Genomic DNA, 27195 nt, shown 5'->3' with positions numbered 1-27195 from the left:
AATGTGTTTTGAGACCGATCCATCGGTATATACCGTAAACTGGGGTGACTTTGATAGCCCGGGGTGACATTGATAGAAATTTGATGTGGTCACTATTTTTGATACATCCAATGTAACAGTCACATTATTGCATATATGTTCGATAATAAGCTTTCCCTTAATGCTTACATACTCAAAATTCTCAAAAATGTTTAAATATTAATTTGACGGGCATTTGAAAAACCTATCAAAGTCACCCCGGGCTATCAAAGTCACCCCAGTTTACGGTACATGTTTATAGTATTTGTATTTAAGTTATTTTTTGAATCCTGCAGCGACTTTTCGTGCCAGATCACCAGCTTTTACCATTCCGGCCATAGTCCAATCGACAACGGGAGTTGGCTGATTCCAGTGACGCTGTGTGCTGCTACGACTGTCGGAATATTTTGACCGGTCATTTTCTCAAAGAGATGTCGGGCTCTGTCAAAAACGGTGCGAGGTTCATTGATTATTGATCTAGGGAGGAATGTTATAGAAGTGGTTTTCTCCAAATTAAAATTCCAAGTCCTTGACTTGAAATGTTCGCCGGTGCTCTAGATGTTCCTGGTGCATTGATGATTCTGCGGAAACTTCGTAGAAGGCGTCCGCACCGTTTACTACCAGTTTTTTGATTCCCTGTTTTTTTTCTCCTCGGAAACTGACTCTTCTCCAGATCTCTGCCGAGGAGCTCCGTGGTGAGATTCCTTCCAGGAACTGACTCCAGCTGTTGCGCTTGACCTCCTTGATTACGATCCGGGCTTATTTCCGCGTAAACTTTGAAAAATATTTGCAACGGCCTAAAATGGTTTCTAACTATGGAAAGTCATGGGTTCATATCTCATGGTGGCAGCATTGAGTTAGAGTTCAGAGGTAGCAGCAACCGCATGAATATAAAACGGATGCTTTACGTCATCAAACTTGTGACATTTCTTTGTGCCTCTTTCCCAAAATACTCTCTTTGTGTCTTCGCATGTAAATAATGCCCAGCCGATCGCACTGCAGCCCAGTCGCATTGTCGAGATCAGAGCAAATGGAACACCGAAGAAATAACACCGCACAAAAGACAATTGTCTTTGCAAGACCCTGCGCGGCAAGATTAGCTGTTGGGAAGAGCTTGAAAAATGACGAGAAAAAATGTCACCGCGGTGTCAAGGCACAAGTAAAGGAGTTTACATCTGGATGGAACAGCACTTTTGCTCTCATTAGGGGCTGTGTTATAGATCTGGAAATGCTTATCAACAGTAAAAGTGGGTAACACGATACAATAGTCCTAATCAGGATTCAGTGTCTTTATACTCAAACTCCAAATTGAGACCATTTGATTCTTACCCACCTGTGTTGGTGTTAAGATTGATCAAGTGCTTCAAGATAAGTAAGCCACACAAAAAAAATGCATAACAACCCATCTATCAATATCATGGCAAAACTTCCAATACTGTTCCGGACATCTTCAATCAACTACCATGACTATAAGAAGGCCTTTCCGCTTCATAAAAATTAAAGAGTTATGAAGTTTGATGTAAAGAACATGGAATGGACAGATAAAGGAAAAGGAAATGGTTGTGAGGAAGGCACCAACCACCTAAAGGTGAATTAAGTAACGTTTTCCTTTTCCTTTTGTATCAAATCACTCATATATTGTCATGCGTCAGATGTATCACCGGTGCCCTTTTCAATATGTGCTCCCTATCCTTGGTTTGCATGCCACGACCGGCCGGGGTATTCATTCCAAACCACCCGACTTATAATGAATAAACCCCCGGCGGGTGGTGGCGCACAGCAATCGGTAACCTTGATCAGTTCTTGCAACTTTCGCCAATTTCTCAGAAAACCCTTGAAACGTTTTCACTTTCCTTTCCCTGCGAGCGGAGATCCTCGTTGGTTCGAAAACCGGGGGTCTGACCCACATCCATGTCGTTCGTGTTTTTTCTTCTTCTTCTGTCGACTAGACAGCCCGGCTGGCATGCAAACATGAATGTGCTCGTTGCAAAAGACCTTTTGTGTGGCCCAGGGCGCCGCCGCAGAATCGCTCTCCAAATCCAGCCAGCCAACCGGGCCCCATAGATCATGCATTGCGCGCCATGGATGGTGGGAGACCTCCACCCTCGCAATGTCACCTTTCTCAAAGCTCATTTTGCGCCGGCAGAGCGCGTTCTCGCGGCAACATTTTGTAAGCCATGCTTAGGGAAAAAGGGGGCCCAAAAGCTCCCCAACCGCGATCACGATCGTGGACTGTGGTCATAGAGTGATATTCGCGACACAGCATGGATTCATTTTTTGCATCGAAATTGTTAAAATTACTGAAATGGTTGCACGGCACAATTTCAAGTGCTTGTTAACACTCTGCATTAGCTAAAACTAAGCGTGTGCAACTTCTTGCAAAACATCGTGAACAGTCTTCGACGGCGGTCTATGGCTGAACTGCATTCATTGGACGCATGCGGAATGCATTCAATCATCGCGGCATAAACGAGGAGCCTCGTTTGGAGGCGAGGTTGGCAGCTGCGAGGCCGCGGTACTTTGTTTTGGTGTATGTTTTCGCAGCGATCACGATTCGCGGGCTTAAGGTGAGAAAGGAATGCTTGGTAGCTGAATGGCCTTTGCCACGTAGAAATTCTTTCACAATTTTCCCATCCGTTTTACCTTTCCATGCGAGGCGTGTGCTGGTTTGGTATGTGGCATTTCCCATTTAACCTATTGAAATTTAGAGATTTTAATATAATGCACAATTTAGTGTGCAAAAATGGTAAAAAAATACAGTACTGTGTTTATGTGTTGAGCAGGTACGAATTTTTGAAGTTCTCAGATCAAGTTCTGGTGTGGTTCCTTTTGTAGGTCATAAGGACATCAGTTCATTTGATTTAAGGCTGGCTTGTCTCAAGCGGCTTAAAGTTTATACCTGGAGTTTTTGTTGTTGAAGTTGATCTGCGTACTTTTTTTTTTAATTTCTGTATCTCGAAGCAGTTGCATCGTATCAAAAAGTTGTCAAAGACAAACTTGTGGGAAATTTGACGGGCTATCCAAAAAAATAAACTGAAAGAAAAAACACGCGACTTTATGAAAAATTTTGATTTTTAGGTTTAAAAGTCAAATTTAAAGATGAGCCCACAATTTTTTTTCGATCATTTTTTTGAAAATATCCTAAGATGTTAAAAAGACTCACGTAAAATGTAGGATGGAGCAACTCACCTAAAAAAATACAAAAAGCATTTACTGAAACTGTTTTTTGAAAAGTGCTCTAATCGTCAAAATTTTGAAAAATCGAATACGAGAATCGATTCTTCAGACAATTGTACATAAAGTCTCCATATTGACCATTGTTCTAAGTCCAATACTTGTGAAGTTACAGCGGTTTTAGAAATAAAGTAATGAAAAAATTGGTTTTGTGATGGTTTTTAACGATTTCTATATGACAGACTTGATTTTTCAGTCTCGTGAATATTTTTACCGAAAGGCTCGTCCAATTTCCCATAAGATTGTCTTATACCACTTTTCAAAATAACTCGTTTTTTGATGATTTAGGTTAATTTATTGTTCAGGTTACCCAAGTAACATTTTTTCCCAGGAGTTCTTCAAGATAACTACAGCATAGCAGTTTGGACCGCGGTAGGATAAAACTCTCTTCAAGTACTCTTCCAAACTCCTGAAGAAGTCTTGAAGAGAATTTTATCCTACCGCGGTCCAAACTGCTATGCTGTAGCTATCTTGAAGAGCTCTTTAAGATATTGTGGCACCCGTTTTTAAAACTGCTTGCTTCAAATAGCTTTATCTCGGCAATGATACAACTCAATGTCTTCAAATCTGTTTTGATAATAGATGAAAATGTTTTTTTTAATGCCATGATAACTGATTTTAAATAAAAAATATTGTGTTCTCACGCCAACCTCTTACTTTTTTGTCGATTTACATGTATGTAACCCCTTAATATAGGTATATCTCGACAATGATGCAACCGAATGTCTTGAAATTAATTTTGTTGATAGTTGAAAATGTATATTTTTATGCCCTAAAAACATTTTTTTAAAAGTTGAAGTTTGTGCTCAAACCAACTTCTGAACATGTATGTAACCCCTTAAATCATGAAATATCTTCATGAAACTTTCAGGAGTGACTGGAAATCATATACGGATTTAATAAATATTCGGAAATATGAAATTTTGATATTTTCTTCATTTATGTAACCCCTTAAGTCAGTAAAATTAATTTGTTGCCGCCAAAACCAATTTTGCTGCTTGAATGAGTTTTTTTTTCAGTTTGCTATAAAAGTTGAACAACTTATTATTAATCAGAAAATATTTTTGAATTTTGTTTCAAAAACACTTTAAATTTGTTCTTTAAGAACTAATATAAACTGTTCTTAGCATTAAATTGCTTCAAGAATCAGATGATGTAATTAGTTTTTAGGTTCGAATTATTTTTTATTGAAAAGAACATGGCACTTTGAGAGTATTGAAATTATCTTATTTTGATATTTTTTTTTATAATTATAGTTAACTAGCTTTTTGAACTTTTTAATATTTGTTTGAAAAAAACTTCTTGAGATATTTTGAACACTTCTCTACCATGGTAAATACATTTCCATAACAACACATTTTTTATTATATAAGGAAGCTGTTATTTTTTTTTGTAAAATGGTGCGCATGTTTAGAAAGAAACTTTGCAAAGAAATACTTTTGTAATTTAATCCAGTTGATTGCATATTTCATTTTGATTTTGCGGTTCAAAAGCTTGCGACCAGAAGAATTATTTTATGGTCCAACACTTGCAACTACACGGAGAGACTGTGCCCAGAAATTTTAACAATTAAAATTGTTGATTTTACTTTCGTAAATTTTAACAAAAACGTACTTGTTACTGCCAATATTCCGTTAAAATAACTAAAATTCAGTATTTATTTAATAACCTGTTTGTTGAAAATGCTAGAGGCAAAAAGCTAACAGATTTCCCGAACTCGAATGAACGTGCTCGACTGTTAGCTTTTGTTTTAGGAAAATCAAAAATTTTGTTGGTTGAATATAATTTACATTTGGTTGAATATTTAGAAGATAAACTTGGGTTTGTTTACATCTGTCATTTGAAGTCAGGATTCGAACGAGAGCGGTCGGTTTGTTGAGTTTGTGTTGTTAATTGTGAAGTAAGAGGATGTGAAAGGTGAAAATTACACTATTTGGCTAAGTTGAAGTGGCAAATCGAAGTGCACACTGCTGCAACTGTGAAGGTGGAATTGGTGAGTAAGTTTGTTGATGATTTCTTTGCAGGTGATAAACTATGAAGAGCAAAACGAGGACATTCGCAATGGGGACCTCTGATGCGAGGGGACTTTATGATAATGTTTGGAGGAAAGAGAGGGGCAGTGGAAGGAAGAGGCGGGCCAACTCTTGCACGACAATACTTGCACGGGCAAATTTAACAAAATGTTGGTTAATCTAAGTAAGTATGGGTTTAATTTTACACAACAATTTATCTATTGTGTTTTTAATTAGAAAACTGAATCACCAGGAACCTTCGTGCTTACGATGGATATTTCAGAATCATCAACCATAAAATACATGGAAATGCGTACACATTATATCAAAATAAAAATTCGATGGTGGGAAATGTCTAAAAAAATAAAATATATAAAAGATATAAAAAAGAAGATATTAATATTTTAAAAATGCTGTTGAAAAAGACTGCTCAATAAACTGGTAAGTAAAACTCAAAATATTGTTTTCAGGAATCGGAGTACGTTAAATAAATTGAATCAAATGCAATGAAACTATGTTGCCAAAAGTAGTTGTTAAATTAGTGCAAACTGGGTAAGTAGCATTATTGATATTTCTTGTTTATAATTACATTTATTTACGTTCCTTTTATCAGTTTAGAGCCGGAAATAATTTTTTTATTAGATTAATAATAAATTTCATATGTCTATTTGCAGCAAAAGGTTCGCCTTGGTGTAAATTCTGTGTCCAACCTCAAGAAAAATAACTAAACATGAGACCGTTGTAGATGATGACGACTTATCGGATGATTTCTCAGTGATGGTAAGTGAATACAACACTTAATTGTATACAACATAATAAAAATATAAGCTTAAAACTTGGTGAAATTTTTGCTCGGTTTCTACTTTTAAGGAATTTACGAGAAATTAAACATATTTTTTGAACATGTTTAACAAAATTTGTAAAATGCTTTTTTTATTATAATTTTTTTTAAACATTAATCAAACATAACATGTTTTATAATAACAATTAAAAAAATACAAATAAGTACAAGTACAACAAGTTAATTTGTGAGGCATTATTACAAAATTTACTGAAAATTAAATAAAAATATTGCTAACTACAGCTAATTACTGACTACATGTACGAATATTTTTCTGTATTCAAGTAAGACATTAGTTAAAAATATAGCTAGAAATTCGGCCCAGCCTGTATCGTTAAATAATTAAAGAAAATATATATAGACACTAACCTAAATTATGTTTAATTAAGAAATGTTTTGTTATAAACCACTAATAATTTGCTGCATGCAAAAATATTTCAGTTGATACAACGAAAAAAAAAGTTAAAAAATAATTGAAAAATATTGTCCAGCCTGTTTTTTACAGAATATTTAACAATTATTCAGCTGAAAACAAAAAAAAAAAATAGTTAATTTTCTGAAAAAAATATTCTAGCAGTCGACTGCTAGAATTTTTTTTTGGTCATTTAACTAACAAAAATGGCAATTCTAACTATTTTTTTGTTACTTTTACCTACTGGTGGTCAGCAATTTCGGGTTAACAAAATCAACAATCGATTGTTGAAAAAAAGCTGTGTAAAAAATTAGCCCATACTTTTAGTTAAATTAACCAAGAATTTCTTAGATTTGCCCTGGCCGGTCTCTCCGTGTAAGGAAAACAAATAATTATTGTGCCAAAAAGAACGGGACTACTATCGGCTCTAAAATAAGTATATTTATTAGGGTGGGTACGTTTTTCAAAAAGTTCTCGGATCAAGTTTTAGTATGGTTCCCCTTGTAGGGCATGCCCATAGGGACTTTCATGCCAAATATCAGCTCATTTGGTTGTAAACTAGCTGCGCGCATCAGGGTTAAAGTTTACATGGGAATTCCTATGGGAAATTGGAACTTTTTGTTCAAACGCTCCTACAGGTCTGGGAAAATCACGCGCCAACTTCTGGTATGGCCAGGCCTATGGGGAATGGTCTGGAGAACACTTTTCCCGAAGAGAGCATATGGATTCGTTGTCCCTAGACCTGGCGCATCGGCAAACAATCCGATGCCTCCGGAATCAACGGTTTTCCCTCAAAAAGCATCAAATTTTCCTTAGCATGCTATGAAAGCTTGATGAACACCGCGACGCCATACGTCAGGCAGCTACCACGTGGTTGAAATATTTGCAAAAAAAATACAAATTTGCTATGCAAATATTCTGAATTCGACTAAATAATATCAGGATTACTCGAAATGATCATTTTCTAGTTAAAAGAAGGTTTGCAATTAGATATTCCAGCCGTTTATCACCCACGTGGTAGCTCCCTGACGTATGGCGTCGCGGTGTTCATCAAGCTTTCATAGCATGCTAAGGAAAATTTGATGCATTTTGAGGGAAAACCGTTGATTCCGGAGGCATCGGATTGTTTGCCGATGCGCCAGGTCTAGGGACAACGAATCCATATGCTCTCTTCGGGAAAAGTGTTCTCCAGACCATTCCCCATAGGCCTGAGCATACCAGAAGTTGGCGCGTGATTTTCCCAGACCTGTAGGAGCGTTTGAAAAAAAGGTTCCAATTTCCCATAGTAATTCCCATGTAAACTTTAACCCTGATGCGCGCAGCCAGTTTACAACCAAATGAGCTGATATTTGGCATGAAAGTCCCTATGGGCATGCCCTACAAGGGGAACCATACTAAAACTTGATCCGAGAACTTTTTGAAAAACGTACCCACCCTAATATTTATTTTTAATTGAAAAATCAACAATCGTCCTTGAAGAGTTGCTCTGGTTAAACAGTGTTGTAAATCATACTTTTGGTGAACTTTGGCGTTCGTTGACTTTTGCAGTCCTCTGATTTGCTGTAAGCATATCTGTATTGCTGTATTGCAAAGAACTGAACAAACGTAGTAATTTTAATACTTTATTCATCTTTTCTTGCGCCTTTCCTCCACATCATCAGTAGCTGTGGCCCGGAGTGGGAGATTACACACATTTTTCAACTGAACCAACTTTCACGACTCGTGCAGCAGCAGAAGCCGGGGGTTTCATCAATGGGTGGTTGTTGAGTTTGAGTTGGAGCTTAGAAATTCAGGTTAAGTTGTTCACTGAAAGTGAGATCTCATTGAAATTTAAGATGAAGCGATGTTCTTCTCGTACTCTGTTTTGGGCCAGCATCAAGTGGGGGGCTTTCGAGAGTATTTGGATGACTGAGAAGTTCTTCGAGAGTACTTTGGAAGATCGTGTTTATGGCAATAGGTTTGGGAAACATCGTCGCTTGTGTGCTATCTTGAGGTACGTCTACACTGAGGAAAAAGAATGTAAGATTTTCATAAGTCTACATCTTATGTGCTGCCTGATTTGAGTATCCACTAGCCTCTCGCGATTTTCATAGACAATCTTATGACCGTCACTATAAATTCATATGGTTATAACTAAACTTTACTTATGTATTTGGTCCACTGTTGATAGACTATGGACTTCATAAGAAATTCTTATGGAATTCATCTGTGATTTTTCAATGGTTTTCGCGTAAGATGCTAGTGTGAAATTTTTTGACATTTCAAGATGGCGAAAGGACGGATCGAGAAGACAATTTTGAAAGCTCGCGACTCCAAATCACCCCGTAATTCGTTCCGGTAACTACTTCACAAAGCTGCCGCCGCCGCTATGAGTTTCTGATCGGACGAATAAATTTTCTTATTTACCGCGACCTCCAAGACTCAGGTAAGTTCTGTGGCGGGTGTTTCGTGGGTTTTGGTTCGAAGTTGAATATTTTGTTTTGGTATTTTAGGTTACATCAATGACTGTTGATTTCGCCGGCGGTACTCCAGAAGGAGAATAGCATCGGTGAGGACAGTTCCGAGCAGCGGTCGAAGGGGTTTAAGTTTGATTGACGCGGTCATGCCGAAGGTATTGGCCATCCGGCAGAACATGCTGAATCACCAGCACAAGACGATTAAACCGGAGGCAGCGGAAACCAACGGGACGACGAGCAGCGGAGGAACAGTGGAGCGACCACGAATAAGAACGGGGAAAACATCTCCTCGAAGCAAAAATGAAATGAAGTTTTAGTTATATTACGATAATTAAAAAATATACTTGTTTAAAATTTAAATAAACTTTTGTTTTCTTTCAATTAAAAATAAAAAAAAATGGGTATAAAAAACAATGTATGTCAATATGATCTCCATGAGCATTGCCATATATTCTGTACACAATTCCATCTATGAATGTCATAAGATAACTCAATGGAAATCTTAATTGACGGCTTTGTCAAATTTCCCCTCCCAGCCATAAGAAAATCTTATGACATCCGAATAAAATCCTGATGTCGAAAGGTCATAAGACGTTCTTATGGATTTTGCCAGTACTTTTTTCTGAGTGTACTGTAAAGAGCGACAAAATTACACAGCTTGACAAAATGATTAAAGCTGGAGTGTGTATTTCTAATATTGTCAATTAGTGTAATCTCAAACCTTTTCAGAACACACTTTGCGATATTAAGACGATTCGTGTGGCAAACAAAGCTCAAGGTTCCTGTTAGCACCCCATATTTTACAGAAAGGTTTACTGATTACACTCAACCCCCGGTGGTTGGTCACTTTTTCGTTTGACACTTTTTTAGTTTGTACCCCGTTGGTTGGTCAAAGTCAAACTAAAAAGTGACGAACTGTCACTTTTTACACAGCGCTCACGCACACTATCACAACAATCGTTTGGCAGTATGTGTGAACTCCGTGTAAAAGGGGTGTCAAACTAAAAAGTGACCCCGTTCGTATGACAACAGTTGGTGTCAAACCATCGGGGTTTGAGTGTATTAAATTTGGTTATTTTCTTCTTATATAAAATTAGTTCCAAAAATCGTGAACAAGTGTTCATGAAAATGGGAACCAGGAAGTAATATTCAGTGCATATGGAATATTTTTCTAGAGCGTATTATGAAATTTTGATTAAAATCTGAGATTTACAAACGACGTGAAAATAATGATGGCACAATTTTACCTCTAGGATCAATGACTGACGGTACTTTCTAAATGTTGATGATTTAGCAACGAATTCATGATATGTTGTAACTTGATGAAATTTTTAGTTGTTTTCAAGGATCACATTCGGATCTCTCTAAGATGATTAATCAATTGTGCAAATCATTCGTTTCGGGGCAGAATCTTTCAACCAACTTTTAACGTTAAAAGTTGGTTGAAAGATTCTGTCCCGAAACTTACGTTACTTGTGTATTAAACATGTACTAAAAAAAATCAATTTGAAATACATTATATGCAAACAACCAAAGGTGTTATACTATCACGACGGACAGTGATAAATTTATTTGTCAAGCAGTGTTATTCAAATATCACCAAGTGTTGACTCCACTAGTAAAGGTTTCCATCGCAGTTTTGATTTATTTTCGTGTAATGGCCTGTAACCGCAAATAACCACAACGGCAATCACGTCTTTATGGCCTGGCCCGGGCCCGTCCAACGTGTGTAGTCAGTAAGTCTGGCGGAATTAGGTGCGAGATTCGGCCCCGTGTGGAACACCACCCATTAGCATTCAGTGTGCAAATTCGTTGTTTATTGAGATTTGTGCTTTTTTTGCTTCATTCGTTTGTTGAGTTTGTTGCGTATGCGCAATGCTTTTTTTTGTTGCTTCTGTAGTGCCGCTGCTGCTGTTCCATTCGTATGGATTGGGTTCGTTCCGAGTTGTCTAGATTTAAGCCGGTGCTGCCTGCCACTGCTTAGTAAATACGCTTAGTTTTGAGTGGCACTTTGCGGTGCGCAAGTTTTGCTACGCCTCTATTAGGACGTACAGCGTGGGAGCAATGACTGTTTGGGTATAGTGGCTAGAAGGTTTGAAGAACGGACCTTATAGCTTGTCTAACTAGAAATGCGATGATTTAGTGTTTCGTAAACTCGTAGGATTCACTAGACTTGATATTTTTATACTTTGTTTAAGTTGAACCAACGTGGCTATCACAATTTCTTATGTTCTTAGCAAATAACAAAACTTACATAACCCTCATAATTGGTTGGTGTCTTTCTTCTTCTTTTCAAGATAAAAATAACGTTTTTGAGATTAGGATACTAAAGGATTTTTTAAAAAGCTGATGCGTTCATCATTTTCTCGAACCAAACAGTACGATAATAGTAGTTTATGCAACAAGTTGCAAAAAGAGGATTTTTTTCAGCACGAGTCGTACATTTATCCAACGAGGTTCACCGAGTTGGATAAATACGAAGAGTGCTGAAAAAATCAAGTTTTGCCACGAGTTCCATACAACATTTTTTGCAATTCAAAAAACAAACACTGAGTGAAATTTTATGTCAAATTTTCATTACTTTTTTACTTTCACTGCTCGTACAACCTCCGGGTCATGAGCTGTCTCCAGATGCGCTGCCACTGGACTCGGTCCTGGGCTGCTACTCTCCAATTTCGCTGCGGAACTCCTACACTTTCCAGATCTTCCTCCACTTGGTTCAACCACCTTGCACGTTGCGCCCCCCTCCGCCGCGTTCCAACCGGCTCCGAATTGAACACCAACTTCACCGGATTGATAGTCTGGTTCGGTTGGCGCGCATCCAGCGCGTCCGGCATTCTTGCGACGTGTCCGGCCCACCGGATTCGGCCTGCCTTGGCGACCTTCCGAATACTTGGCTTGCCGTAGAGTTGCGCCAGCTCGTGGTTCATCCTTCTCCTCCATACAGTGTTCTCACGCACGCCGCCAAAGATCGTCCTAAGCACTCGCCGTTCGAAAACTTCAAGCGCTTGCAGGTCCTCCTCGAGTATCGTCCACGTCTCGTGCCCGTAGAGGACGACGGGTCTTATCAGCGTTTCGTACATGGTACACTTTGTACGCCGGGAAAGGTGACCAGACCGTAAGGTCTTGTGGAGTCCGTAGTAGGCACGACTACCGGTGATGATGCGCCTCCGAATTTCTCTGCTGCAGTTGTTGTCCGACGTCACCAACGATCCGAGGTACACAAACTCCTCCACGACCTCGAACTCGTCGCCGTCGATCGTCACGCTCGGTCCTATGCGAGCCCTAAGGGACTCGGTTCCTCCTGCCAGCAGATACTTCGTCTTCGCAACATTCACCTTCAATCCAACCTTATCCGCTTCCCGCTTCAATTCGGTGTACCGCCTGGCCACCTCCTCGAACGTTCTGCCGACAATGTCCATGTCGTCGGCATAGCAGATGAACTGGCTGGACCGGTTGATGATCGTGCCCCGCATGTTAAAGCCCGCCCGCCTCATAACACCTTCAAGCCCAATGTTGAAACAGAGGCCGGAGATACCGTCGCCTTGTCGCAGTCCCTTGCGCGATTCGATCGGGTCGGACATCGCTCCCGAAATCTTCACGCTGCACCGTGCCCCGTCCATCGTCGATTTCGTCAGTCTGATCAGCTTCCCGGGAAAGCCGTTCTCGTACATCAGCGATTCTCAACCTTCTTCTAGGCTGGTACCCCCTACCATGTAAATCAAGTAGGCCCGGTACCCCCGTTGAGAATCGCTGTCGTACATGATCTTCCATATCTCTTCGCGATCGACTGAGTCGTACGCGGCTTTGAAATCGATGAACAGGTGGTGCGTCGGGATCTGGTACTCGCGACATTTTTCATGTATTTTGTTAATAAATCGTTTAAATCAAAAAAATGTTGAAAAGTGTTACTTTTCAAAACAAGTGCTGAAAAGTTCAACTTTTCAGCACCCATTTGAGTGCAGGAAAGTAGAACTTTTCAGCATTTATTTTGAAAAGTGTTGCTATTCGATTCTGTTATTTTTGGTACAGAAAAGTAGGGTATTTCGTTGTTCAAGAATGACAGGAAAAGTAAGTAGTTTCACGGCGGAATTGCAAAAAAATATTCAAATGGCTTTATAATTACTACCAATGTTTTTTGCTATCGTCTAAGTTGCCTAATTCAACTTTTGATTGCTATTGAAAATTTAAGTTAGTTAAGAAGTTTAACCTTCAAATTTATCATACTGTTGAACAGTTTTCTTGACCAATGCAAAAGTTTTTTTAAGGATAGGACAGAACATTTTACTTACTAAACTTCTTTTTTACTTACTTAAAAAACTACTTTTTAAAATAATTTCTTGATGAATTTAGTACTACAGTTAACTTGTTTTATGTGGCTTGTCAAGTAAATTATTTAGCTGTTAACTTATGCCATGCTTTCAGGTAACTACGCTTCTTTCATTCAGTTTTTTGCTCTGAAAATTTTGAGCTTTTCAGTTGTAAACAACTGATTTATTTCATAGCCAGCAAATTTTTAAAATATGTTTACATATCGATAAACTTATAATTGTGGTCAATTCGGTCAAAATGTAGATTTTTAAACCTGATATAGCAATTTTCCAGGAAAACTAGAAATAGATTTCATCTGTTTTTTTTTTGTGATTTTGCTGAAACTTGTTGAGGGGCTATCCCATGACCAAAGAAGGAATTTTGTATCATCAGTTCGTCCATACAAGTCTCTGTACAACTTCGACAGCTGTCCATACAAACATGGTATGATAATATTAAACAAATCTTTCTTTATCCTCGGAGGAAATTTTGTAACGTTTAATCATGATTCGAAATTCGGACACTCAGTAGCAGGATAGACTGCTCGTTTTCAAATCCACATCATGATTTGAAACTCGGACACTTAGTGGCAGGATAGACTGCTCGTTTAAAAGGCCACATTTGCCCATTATTATTGTTTGCTTGATTTTTGCTATAGCTATCAGGATGTATTGCAGATTAAACAATCGTGCAACTTGTGGAAAGCGGAGACTTGGCTCTGACAGCTCCGAGAGTGTAGACGTGTGTGACGTGAGCGCTAAAGGCATCGTGCCTCGAGTTGTTTGACGGATGGAGGTGGAAGAGACCTCCGAGACGGATGATTTTCAACTCATCCCCGGAAATCGGAAGCGGAAGAAGACCCCTGAGATCACCGGAGCTGTCGTCGGAGAAGGAAAAGTGGAGCAGAATGTGCTCAATAACAACAAGTTCAGCCCGCTAGCGGAAAACGAAAACAACAACAATGCCAGCCCAGCAGGAGGAGGAGACGCCCCGGCGGTTTCACCACCCGGCCAGTCGGCAGGTAAACAAAAGCAACCACCTTTGGTGGTGAAGAGCACCACGGAGTTTTACAAGCTCGTGGCTATAGTGGAAAGTTGTAAATTTGGTTTCAACCCGTTTTACAAACTAACCCGATTTGGAACCAAGGTGACCTGCTTCTCTGTCTAAGATTTTGACAAGTTGCAAGAGCTCTTCAAGAAGAAGAAAGTGGAATTCTACACCCACGAACGGCGGAGCGAACGAAATCATCGGGTAGTTCTTCGTGGTTTACCTAATGAACTGAAACCGGACAAGGTCAAGTACCTGCTGAAGAGGGATCTCAAGCTGGACGCGCTGGAGGTGCATGTCATCAAGCGGAAGGAAAAGTCCGACGAAACACCGTACATTGTGGTCTTTCCCAAGGGATACACCAATCTGAAGAAGCTCTCTGCAATGAAAGTTGTGGCAAGCAATATCATCCGGTGGGAGGCCTACCGGAACAAGCGGCCGAACGTGACCCAGTGCAGGAACTGTTTGCAGCTGGGCCATGGGACCAGAAACTGCCACCTCAAGGGGAGGTGCAACAACTGTGGGGGTCCCCACAAGACGGACGAGTGCAAAGTCCAAGAAGCCGAGCCGAAGAGGTGTGCCAACTGCTCTGGAGCCCACGAAGCCACGGACCGCAGCTACCCCAAGCGTGCGAACTTTATCCAGAGGCGCCAGCAGGCGTCGAAACCGAAACCGCCGGCAAGGAAGGAGGAGAAGCAGAGTCCAGCAGTTCCGGCGTTTACGCCGGCGGAGTTCCCTCCGCTGCCGGGCGCAGTTCCGGACGGAAAATCGCCCTCGTCCCGCAGGAAGCAGCCAAGGTGGCCCCCGAGACGGTGGAGCCACAGAAAAGGAAGCCGGGGAGGTACTCTACAGTTCGGCTGAGCTGTGGGGGATTTTCTCCGAGTACATCGGCAGGTTCAAGACCTGCAAGACCCGCTTGGACCAAGTAACCCTCGTCAGTTACATGATATCCAAGTATGGAATTTAAGGAGTTTTCTTTTTTGTTTTTTTGTTATTATATATTGTTTTACTGATCCTCGGTCCCAACCTGGTCACAGCACTTAAAAGGACCTAATAAAAATAAGTTAAGAAAAAAAAACTTGTGGAAAGCTTTAAACAAAAGTGCACACCTTAAACTACAGCAGAAAAAAACTGTCTAAGACACACACCCTAGTTTGAAACTGTTCTAAAGTGTCCGAAAGCAACAAAGCTCAGTCGAGACACGCACCACTGTTGGCGAGCGGGTTTCAAACTAGGGTGTGTGTCTTGGATAGTTTTTTTCTGCTGTAGTTTGAAGTGTGCACTTTGTTGGAGAGCTTTTTACAACTTGCACGATTGTTGCAAAATCTCTGAAATCCGCAATCTTGGAGGCTTTTATAAAAAGTTCAATTTTTGAGTGATTTTATAGCCTTGCCTTAGTAAGGTGAGGAAGGCAAAAAGAGGTAATATTCAACCTATCAATTTTTCAACCTTCCAAAATTCCACTTTTCTTTCTGTGTGTATACAGTTAAATTAGGAGAATGCATGCAAAATATGCCTTTTCGGTAGAGTCTTAAAAATAAAGTGAAATGTTGTGCTTCGAATCTCGGACACTGATAAAAGCTGATTTATAATCCGGGCATTTGCTTTCGCGACCCCTTTGTTATATTTCACGTGTTTAGTAAACTCATATTTTAATTTAATTTAATTGTTTTGGCATTGACTATAGCCTCAAAATAAATTCGACATGAAAGTTAATGTGGTATTCATCAAATAACACAGTACCGTAATCTGGGGCAAATCGGGACTACAGTCTGAATAGGGACAGCAGTTTTTAGAGCACTTACAGCTTTTAAATTTGGAAATGGGTGTACACACTTTATTGGTCTAAGTCTGCTCTAACCGAAACCAACCAGAAAAATCAAAATATTTTGCTCCGACATGGTTAAAACTGCTGTCCCAATTCGCCCCATGTGTCCCGATTGAACCCAGTTTACGGTATTGACAGTTATTATGCGAATTTATATCCAAATATTTGATAAAGCAAGATGAGGTTTCCGGGTTTCGAAGCGCCCGGAAATTCTAAGCATGATAATCGGCAAAGTTGTAGGTTATGATGAGGACAATTGAAAAAAGTTATACTCAAAAAAAAAAACCCATTGTTATTAATATTTACGACAGAGGCGATATTTTGAAAAAAAAAAAAAATATTTTCGGAGGACTACAATATGTAACTTTTACATACATATATACAGTCTCCATTTTTTATCGAATGCTAAATTCAAGATTCGGTCGATTTTCTAAAGAATTTCACAGTATCGAAAATCATAAATTCCGATAACTATATTACCCAAACTCCAAGGTTCGATAAATGTTTTATTTGCCAAAATTTAATCAGCATCTTAGGATCCGCATCCAGGAACTTATCCCCCTGAACGCATGGCGGCTTCCCGTAAATGTGCTATCCTTCATAATATACTCCAGCACCTTGCTCCCCATTCGTCATCCGTCTTGAACTTCAATCTAGTTTTCAGATCCAGTTCCTCGGGCTTAGATCCGTATCCCTGTCACAGCACGACACCGCACACCGTTTCGAACGCCACCGGCTGCTGCCACCGATATCGAATCTTACCTTGATCTTCATGATTGTTGCGAAACGTCTGGGGTCCAGCTGCTCTGGTTCCTGCTACTAAGCTGCCACTTGCTGTACACACACGGAATGCTACCGCCGTGGTCACTCAGAGTAGGCGAAACGAGAAAACGGTGGTCTGTCTACGACCGGGCTACTGCGATTAAGCTGTTGAAGTGTTGGGCGTTTAGAACGCCTGATTAGTCCACACAAACACACGATCAACAACTGGAACAGTTTATTATTAGCTGCGCGTTGGCAAGATTTGCTCAGTCAGTCACTTGGGTTTTTATCACACCCTTAATTATCGTGAGACTTTCGAAAAAGTTTGTTTCAAATGTTCTCAGCGCATACACTTGCACTCGCTAAGTAGGCGTTAGCACTTGCTCACACGCACCCAAACCCTAACGTCGTTGTGTGGTAATCCGTCAATCCAAGTGACCGTTGACTAATCTGCTTCTGCTTCTCGGAACACTCGGAAGCTTGGGCGGCAGCAACTCTTGAATCGCAGCAGGCGGCCACCTTTGCACCACAAACACTCCAGCCCCAGCTGAACTTATCAGAGGTAACTACGATCACTAACGCTGACTGCCAACTGCCGACTTTGACGACTTTACTCCACCACGGTAAGTGCTCAAATGGGCCCGCAGAACGACTGTTTACCTTCTTTTATAATAAGTAACATAAACCTTTTTTTTTCTCAAACTCCTCCAGTGTTGTTTGGACGACGTGAGAGTTGCTGTCCGGCTTCGTCGGCGCGGGACTTGTGATGAGAGGAGAGAAATTTGCCTGTTGGTTGTGGTCTTTGGCAGCGTTGAGGTAGGACCTGGCGACTCTTGCCCGGAGGTTGCGAGCACGCGGTTCGTGACTTGATGCGAAATCCCGCGCCCGCGCTCACTCGGGGTTCGTCGCTGAATGTCGTGCGCGCGCTGAAAGAGTCGCTGAAAGGGAAGAGAGTTTTGACTGGGGAAACGGTTTCATTTTTCTTTTCTGGGTAGTTGAAGAAACTTTTTTTTACATGATGATAATTATTGTAAAAGTGAAAAAAATTTCAAGTCACTGTTTCACACTAGTCTGTCTGCTATGTTAAATCAAGGACCCGTGCTCTAACTATGTAACTTACTCACTCACTGTCTCACTCAAACTGACTCACAGATTCACTCACTCGCTTGCCCACTGACTAACTCATCTACTCACCCACTCACACGCTCACTGACTGGCTTATTACTCATTAGGCATAAAGTTTTTAAGGTTAAAACTCATTGAGCCTAAACGCATTATTTTTATACGGATGGTTCACCTTGTTGTCTTAGGAAAGATCGTTAGAGCCATAACGTTGATTTTAATTGATTTTATAGTTTTTTTTTGCCAGGGTCATTCCGGGGTATCAATATCCCCCAATTTGACGGTACTATTGGTTAAACCATATTTTCAGAAATAATTTGTGATAGACAGCAGCTTGCATTCACATCTTTAGAATTCATAACAACAAGAATTCGAATAAATTCTCATATCGAGACTAGTCCAACGAATAAAAAAAGACGTCAGGCTTTATATTGAACCTGTCAAACTGCGTACAGCCAGGCCACCGCGGCCATACGTTTCTTTGAAGTTAAAACAATCAATTTAAATGAGCCATGTCGAGGCAGCGAGAAACACAGCACCTTCCATGCAAACTAACGAGGAAAGGATCAAACCAATCTGGAGATGGGTTCAACACACGGTGGCAGTCAGTGGTGTGGTAAACCACATCAGAGTTAGAAGACAGAGAATTTCAACCGTCAGTCAGTCCAGTATCCATAGTCGGCTTAATAACCAATTTTGGTCACGTATTGTTTCATTCATAGACGACGCAAGTACATAGTGGGTTTGTGGTTTTGTTTATTGTTCACTTGTGACTAGGATTATTGAATTGTAGTTGTCTGTCATCAAGATCGGTCAAAACATTCTTTGTGGTTATTTACATGCGAATTATTGATTTAGAAACATAACATTCTGGAACCGTTATGTGTGCTGCGTATATGCATTCTAGTAGCCACGAGTTTTTTATTTGTTTTGTATTTAGATTCGAGAACATTGATTTTTGATATTTATGTGCATCTGCAGTCTTTTGTGCTAACTCGATAGTAATCCTAGCAAGCTTAGAAGAAGCAGAAGCCTTCGATTTATCCACACGAAAAACCAGTCCCAAAATCGTGAACATGCCTTCATTAAATTTGGAACCAAGAAAAAAGTGTTCTAAAACGTACCAATTTGAACACTTTGTTCGTAGTTTCGAATTTCACGAACGCTTGTTCACGGTTTTTGGAACTGATTTTTTTCCGTGTAACGAGCAATGGAGTACCCGCAGTCGAGCAGCTTTTGACAGTTCGCTCCATAAGATATACATTGTAGAAAAAAGCAAAAACTGCTCGAATGGAAGGCTCCATTGATAATGGAGCATTTCCATTCCTGCAGTTTTTGCTTTTTTTCTACAATGTATATCTTATGGAGCGAACTGTAAAAAACTGCTTGACTGCGGGTGCTCCATTTCAAGTTGCCTTGATCCTTGTTTTGAGAACAATCAATGTTTGACAGATCTTTACGCGCTGGACACCAACCGCCCTTTACGTCCAGCAAAACTGGCAGAGTTGCAAGCACAAAACATACGTTGCCAGTGCCGATTTATTTTTCATCCAATCTATTTCCCTTGACTATCTGTAGTGTTGAGTGCCTGTCACAACCCAGTGAGAAATGTTGAGCAGATGCAGGACGGTTTCACATGCATCGGGCCTACAAATCCAACTGAGTGTTGATAGGCAATCAGAACTTGGATCAAGTCAATTGAATATCATCAGGTGAATAAGGCAATTGGGTCCTAAAAATTTGGGATATTATTGTTATTTTTCTGATTTGCTTATTTGCTCCCTTTGAACGACTGCAATAAATTTAAAATGAATTTTAAATTCAATTTTTAAAAATTAACTTTACGGTTCTTCTTGACAGAAAAGGTCCTACTTGACAGCTCGTTCCAAGGGGACCATAGTTGATCCATTGTAAAAATGTTGTCTTGTCAATTTATTATTTTTATTTGCAGAAATACGAAAAAGCAGGGGGATGACAAAAGCCGCCATCTTGGGTGATTGAGATTAATAGCGCGCGCAAACTGCGCACAGTGAAAACAAACATATTTTTTTTATTAATAATTCAATTTTTGTTATACGAATTTCTGTAGTAAAAGTCAAATTACACAGTAGTTGAGTTAAACGTTATATGTGATAAAAGTACAACTTTAAATGAGGTCATCGGCCCGATGTGTGCTCAATAATCCAAACTTCAGTAGCTTATTTTGCAAAAAAATGATAAAAATCACCTCACATAACTATTAAACTTACATTGCGATAAAATTTTACATCAAAACAATAATTGGGTCCTAAAATGAAGCTTAGATTGCTGATATTATTGTTCAAAGCGATAAAGCTTATTTTTCTGAGTACAATGACCCTTTGTACGACCATAAAGAGCTTAAAATGGATTTTTAAATCAATTTTGAAAAATTAACCTCGCGGTCCTTCTTGACAGAAAAGCTCCTACTTGACAGCTCGTTCCAAGGGGACCATAGTTGATCCATCGAAAAAATGTTGTCTTGTCAAAAAAAAATTTTGCATTAAAATGAAAAAAGTGATCAGAAATGGTTTTTAATCGTGTTTTTTACCGTTGTACATAAAAATTGGCATAGAGCTTTAGTACCCAATTACTTTATTTCCATATTATGCCTGCAGTTTTTGTATTTTTTATAAAGTGCGCAGTTGCTTTCTTTTGGTTCCGTAACGAACAGCTGTTCTTTCGTGCTGGCGCCGTAATGGAGCACCCGCAGTCGAGCAGTTTTTGACAGTTCGCTCCATAAGAAAAAAGCAAAAACTGCTCGAATGGAAGTGCTCCATTGACAGCTCCCTTTTGTTCTGGTGCCGAAGTTGACAGCTTCTGTTGGCTGCGGTGGAACTGCCTGTAATGAGATATAGATGTCACCTCCCTGGAAAAAAGTGACTAGAAATTGTTTTTAATCGTGTTTTTTACCGTTGTACATAATAATTTACATAGAGATTTACTACCCATGTATTGGGTAAATGCCAATAAACAATGCTTTAATATAAAGGACAATACGATTCTCTGACCATTTCGAGTTAATTAGTTATAAAATTTAGTAGTAATTTGTTATACAGGGCAACAAAAATGGCAAAAGTTTATGTTAATTTCAATGTACACAGTTGGTAAGTCTTCTTGTAGGTTCGTATAACAATATTGAAACCATAAAATTGCATTAAATCTTGCATACAAGAAAAATGCTCTGTTGGCCTATCCAATGTTAGATGGCGTTCGTTTAACTGGGTAATAGCAAATGAATGCTAAAATTTCGTTCATGATTTATGTTTTTTTTGTTTATCCCTCGTTCGGGCCGGGATGTAGGGGAAATTCTCGTATGTTTGGCAGGTTAAACACTCGCTCCTAACTCCACCCAATTTGTTGATTTTCACTATTTAAACAACTAATTTTGCAAAACTTTTGATACAAACTTGCTTGCTCACTTCTTATTGAACTATTTATCACTTGATTTCAGTTGAAATCGCTTTTAATTAGCTTTAATTGAATGTCAAAGTTCTGACCTGCCAACATTAGAGGCACGCTGAAATTAGATGCTGTTCCCCTATTTCTTTGAAAAATTAAAATAATGCCACGCACGCCACGCCAAGCGCACGATACAGAAAAAATGCAAAACGCAAAGAATCACCTTTTTTACCTTATGCGTGAACACTTAAAAATAGCAATGACCTATATTTTCGTTATATTACAAGAAATTTCTTGGAAAATCCTTTTAAATTTTTTGCAAGTATCGAGACATTAAAAAAGGGAGTTTAGAACATTTTTTGTAGAATTCGGGTCAATGTAGATTCGAAAAGTACATTAAGTACATTTTTAGTGTTTTTTTTTCGATGAAACATACGTTTTTTCGGATTTCTTAGTACGCCATTAAATCGGGCGTCTGATGTTACTTAAAAGTCCCTTTGACACCAAAATTCTATCTCATCATCGTTTCAGGCTACAAATTTTTGAAAACACCTCTTTTTTCGCATATTCAAAAATGGAAGGGGTCGTACCGCCCCTCCGTCACGAGATATCAAAAAACAGACCTCGGATTCGTGATCAAGGACAAAACTTACCCCTTAGGACAAAGTTTCACGAAAATCGAAGAGGGGTCGGGGCAACTGCGTTGTGTGTGAGTTGGCGGAGAATTACCCTGTAAGAGTAGTAGAAAATATTACACTTGAATTACAGAAGTTATGAGTATAATTAAACAACATTTGTGTAGCATATGCGCTTTTTGAAACGCAGTAACCGGCTCCGTGGCTTAATGGTTACGGCTTCTGCCTCACAAGCAGAAGGTTCAGGGATCAAATCCCAGTCGGTACCTTTGAAATTTGGAATCAGGAATTTGAACTTTGAATATGAACAAAAACGAAAACGAATCAGGTGGGATTCGAACTCACACCTCTGGATTGGTGGTCTGGGGCGCTAAGCAGTCGACCATCAGAAGGTTTACATTCTAGCAGTGAATTGATCCGTAGTGTTGAAACATGTTATCTCTTCTTCTCATATTATTAAATACGCGCTGATCCCTGATTTGCCTGAGGGGATTGGAAGTCTAAATATAGATCGAGTTTCCTTCAGATGCTTGCTTCTATGTTTAGGCGGGGCCGAACAATGCCCAGTGACCTCGGAATTGGACCGCAAGGAGCTCTGTCATTCTGAAATGGGTCGTTGGAAGCAGCGCGAGGGCTATCACCACCTAATACCCGGGACTGAGATAAGCTGTATCAGCATTTGCATAGAATAGAAGTGTAACTTGGAGAGAAAACAAGATGGCGACGTGTTTCAAAAGACCTCCACGATTTTTTTCACTTCTCACTGTTCTGACTTCACAGTGTACCTTGAAGTGGTATAACTGGTGGTATAATTCACTGTAAACAAACGATTACAGTAGAGCTCCGCTAATTCGGCAATTTCGAAAAAAAAATAAATTTTATAATCATATTTTCCAGTTTAAAACTATAAGTACCGCCAACTGTGGTGAATTGGGACTACGGTCTGAATAGGGACAGCAACTTTAAAAACAGTTTAAGAACGAAACACGGATTTCGAAGATTAGTAATAAATTGGCAATATTTATTCGAGCAGTTGTTTGGGTGGGTAGCACTAGCGTGCCCAGATCCTCAAGGAAGGTGGGGCAACAATATGAGCGTTTTGAAAGTTTCGTCGTTTATGGACACCCCCTTGGCAATTTTAGAACATTATTATTATTATTAATTTGTATAACATTATTTTTTTTTAATTCTTAGCATTTTCCAAAATAAAAGGATGAGAGCTTCGAAACAACTTGTTGAGTTTTTATATTATTGTGATATTTCATTGTTTTATTGTTATAAGGCCGTTGCAAATATTTGTTGAAGTTTATGTCCCTCGACTCTGACCAAAGTCGAGGGGGGGGGGGGCAAAAAAATAAAAAAAAAAGTATAAAAATTGAAATTACGAGCCATGGTTTCAACATTTTGATGGAAAAAGTGTTTCAAAATGCATTATACACCTGTCCAGTTGTTTTGCCATCATTAGTTTCCAAAATATCTAAGTATTGACGAAAATTTTATTATTTGCGAAAAATAAAATTATTGCGGTGCTGTACATTGCAATTTCATAAAAATTCAAAACATTTTCAAACATGCCCAAACATGCTAAATATGATTATCAATGCAGAAAAATGCATTTTAGATTGTTTTCAGTTGAATAGACTTCTATTTTCATGGAAATTTTGAAGTTTATATGAAAAATATTTTTTTTGCCCCCTGATTTTTCAGACCAATTTTGAAGAGGGGGGGGGCGACATAAACTTTGTAAAATATTTGCAACGGTCTAACTATACATTGATATATATTTTATGGACTCATATATTTTATGGACTGGATGAGGGAGTCGTGGATCGCCTGGCCCAAGTCACATGAATGTCATTATCTATTTAATCATATCATAACAAATGGTTGGATAGAGAATGATAATCTTCTAAGGTCCTTAAGATATAAGTCGGTTACTAACCGAACCGTCTCAGTTGAAACATACTGTGGTCATGGCCAAGTCCTGCCAAGACGGGGGACTAATACATACATACATACATACATACATACATACCCCCTTGGCAATTTTAGAACAAATTTCTGAGGATGGTGGGGCAACTGCCCCATGTTGCCCCACCCTGTGCACGCTAGTGGTGGGTAGATTTATTTGCTTGGTTCTCAGATGTTCAATTTTCTTGCCTTTGCCAACTCCTTGGACTTTTGCTTCTTCTTCGTTTTGTTGGCTAAAACAAAATTAGAATAACTAAATTTCAAGCCTAATTAAAAAAAAACGTTACTCAATCCACCTTGAGGTGGCTGATGCCTTCCTTACATTAATGCAGTTTTATTTTCTACTAAATAGCATCGCAAATACAAATTCAATTAAAACATCATCTAATCATAACTTTTCTAAACATTGTCAGAACTTTTGAAGTACTTTTCTAAACTTCATAATATTTACTAGGGCCTGATGGGAACCCAAGACGGATCGAACCGGAGATAATTGAGTGCAGTTTTTTGGTGCACGGACTTACAGACATACACACGCACCAACATTTGTTCAGAATTTGATTCTGAGTCGTTAGGTATACGTGAAGGTGGATCTACGAGGTTGAATTAATAAGTTCACTCTTTGAGTGATTTTATAGCCTTTCCTCAATAAGATGAGGAAGACAAAAATAAACAAAACGGGTCACAAAATGCGTTTAACATTATAGTTATGCTACTGTCACAAAATTGCAAGCATCAATGCATAAATAATTTTTTAGATCTGTGTACCCAAAAGTTTAAAATTTGTTCAAAGATTAAAAGCCTATATTTGAAATAAAATAATAAAAAGAAAAAACGCGATGCAGATAGTTTACACATTACCAGTTTGTTCAATGAAAATTAAATATTCGGCAATCATTTTGTTATGCCCCTGATTTTTTTTTTGTATATTTTTGTAAGCGGGCGTTTCGGAACTACAGTCTAAATAGGGACACCACGTTTTAGAGCACTTAAAAGCTTCATATTTGGGAATGAATGAACACATTTTGTTGCTCTGAATCTGAAAAAAAACATTGCTTAAACTGCTGTCCCAATTCGCCCCATGTGTCCCGATTCGCCCCAGATGACGGTACCGCTGCTTCAACCGTTTACAATACTCTTTGCCACAAATAAATAAATATTGTCTTATCCGTAATCACAACCAATTCGATCCATGCAGTTTCAAATGAATGTATGTAGTTTTTTATTACGAAACAATTTAAAAAAAGGACACTACATAATAATGCTCCTTTTATTTTGCTTTTGATTAATTTTGGTTCGTTGTCTTTTTAGCTGAACATTGCTATAAAAACCATTGAAAGTTTTTTAAAACTTTTTAAAAGTTCAACCTTTCCAAATTAACGAGGTTTGACTGTAGCCCAAGCTTGCATAATTATACCAGATTTTATCATGGCGAAGCTGGATTGTTGGTACAAGATGACGGCAAATCGGTGGCTACGACAAATCGTTGCAAACTTTTTAAATAATGTTATAAACATTGCTTTTTCTAATTTTTAATTTTAAAGGTATTCAGTGATATGTGATCGCTACGTTATGCATTATTACGGTAAACTTACCCTTTCGACTTGCACGACGCGTCCTTAAATTGCTCAGGGAGGAAATGATCGGAGCAGATGAACAGGTTTTTCACCGTCCACCGCATTTTGGGATCGAAGAGTAGCGACCAAGCAACAAATTCCGAACTGTGGGAGACATTTTAAGCATTGAGCTATCCAAAATAAATTCGACATTGTTTTTCCTAAACTTACACTAGTTCAATTGTTTTGCAATCATAAGTTTACAAAAAATGCAAGATTTGAAGAAAACAAAAAATTAAGCGAAAATAGTAGTTTATGCAACAAGTTGCAAAAAGAGGATTTTTTCAGCACGAGTCGTACATTTATCCAACGAAGTTCACCGAGTTGGATAAATACGACGAGTGCTGAAAAAATTAAGTTTTGCAACGAGTTCCATACAACATTTTTAGCAATTCCGAAAAACCCATTGAGTGAAATTTCAAGTCAAATTTTCAAGTATTTTGTCGATAAATCGTTTAAATTAAAAAAATGATGAAAAGTGTAACTTTTTGAAACAAGTGCTGAAAAGTTAAACTTTTCAGCACCCATTTCAGTGCTGAAAAGTAGATCTTTTCAGCATTTATTTTGAAAATTGTTGCTATTCGATTCTGTTATTTTTGGTACAAAAAAGTAGGCTATTTCGTCGTTCAAAAATGACAGGAAAAGTAAGTTGTTTCGCGACGGAATTGCAAAAAAAAAACTTTTTGCAATAATAAATATCGAAAATTTCAAAGATTTTTAAATCTTTAACCAGGTACCAGTACCGAAAAGAACAGAACAAAAATAATTTTAAGAAAAAATGCAGATTCGCCAATATGAATAGAACTGTTATTGAATTAGCAAATCTGAATTCGCGAATTGGAACAACTGACAGCTGTCAAAAGCTTAAAACCACGTGTGTGTGTGTGTGTGTGTGTGTGTGTGTGTGTGTGTGTGTGTGTGTGTGGTCCAATCCAATATCCGCTAACCGGTAGCGAAATTATGGGAAAGTATAATTTGTATCAGACTTTGTATATGCCGAATGCTGATACAACTTGCAGGCCAAGGATTGATACCTAAGAGCATGCAATGGCACTGACCTTGTTGCGTGCTCTTCGGTTGACGTCCACGTAAGGAACATCCTGGAAGGAGCGTAACTAACTACATCCGTAGTTCTGTTAGATCATCCGAATTATCTTGGTCAGAACAGTATAGCTCTGGTTCCTTGCGAGTGTCCTATTTTCTTACCTCCACGTTGGCTTGGTTTTCATGATGACCTAGCTGGTGGCCTGTGGAAACGGATCGTAAACCTTTGACCACCGCGGGTCAGAGTCGATACGGCTAAAAGAAAGGGGCGCAACAATGTGGGAAAGGGAAGTAATTTGTGATTGTAGACGGTATTGTTTTGATTCGCAGTATGTTGAGTCAACTGCTGTGGATGTACCTGAAACATCGCACAACGGGGTTTCTCTTCTCTTCATTCTCAGCTACCACCTATCTCCTATTTTTATTTTGCTCTTCTGATTCCCAATTCTTCGCTGATTCTTCTATT

The 27195-nt window shown here is 38.9% G+C and overlaps 1 protein-coding gene and 1 long non-coding RNA gene across 2 annotated transcripts in view; one reads left to right on the top strand and one right to left on the bottom strand.

The window, feature by feature from the left end:
* LOC120424519 (sporozoite surface protein 2) overlaps nucleotides 1–17754 on the bottom strand; it is a 32018-nt gene extending 14264 nt beyond the window's left edge. The window contains exon 1 of the mRNA XM_039588675.2: nucleotides 16922–17754. Coding sequence (XP_039444609.1) covers nucleotides 16922–16933 — 12 coding nt within the window. The 5' untranslated portion in view covers nucleotides 16934–17754. The remainder of the gene's footprint in view (nucleotides 1–16921) is intronic.
* Nucleotides 8517–9260, top strand: LOC128093464 (uncharacterized). The gene is made up of 2 exons (XR_008212509.1): nucleotides 8517–8942; nucleotides 9010–9260. It is a non-coding gene; the product is annotated as an uncharacterized LOC128093464 (long non-coding RNA).
* Nucleotides 17755–27195: the final 9441 nt, after the last annotated feature.

This window comes from Culex pipiens, chromosome 1 (assembly GCF_016801865.2).
Source record: "Culex pipiens pallens isolate TS chromosome 1, TS_CPP_V2, whole genome shotgun sequence".
In the NCBI taxonomy this organism is placed as follows: domain Eukaryota; kingdom Metazoa; phylum Arthropoda; class Insecta; order Diptera; family Culicidae; genus Culex; species Culex pipiens.
Note: the sequence above shows the minus strand (reverse complement) of the source record. Positions and strands in the feature narration are given on the sequence as shown.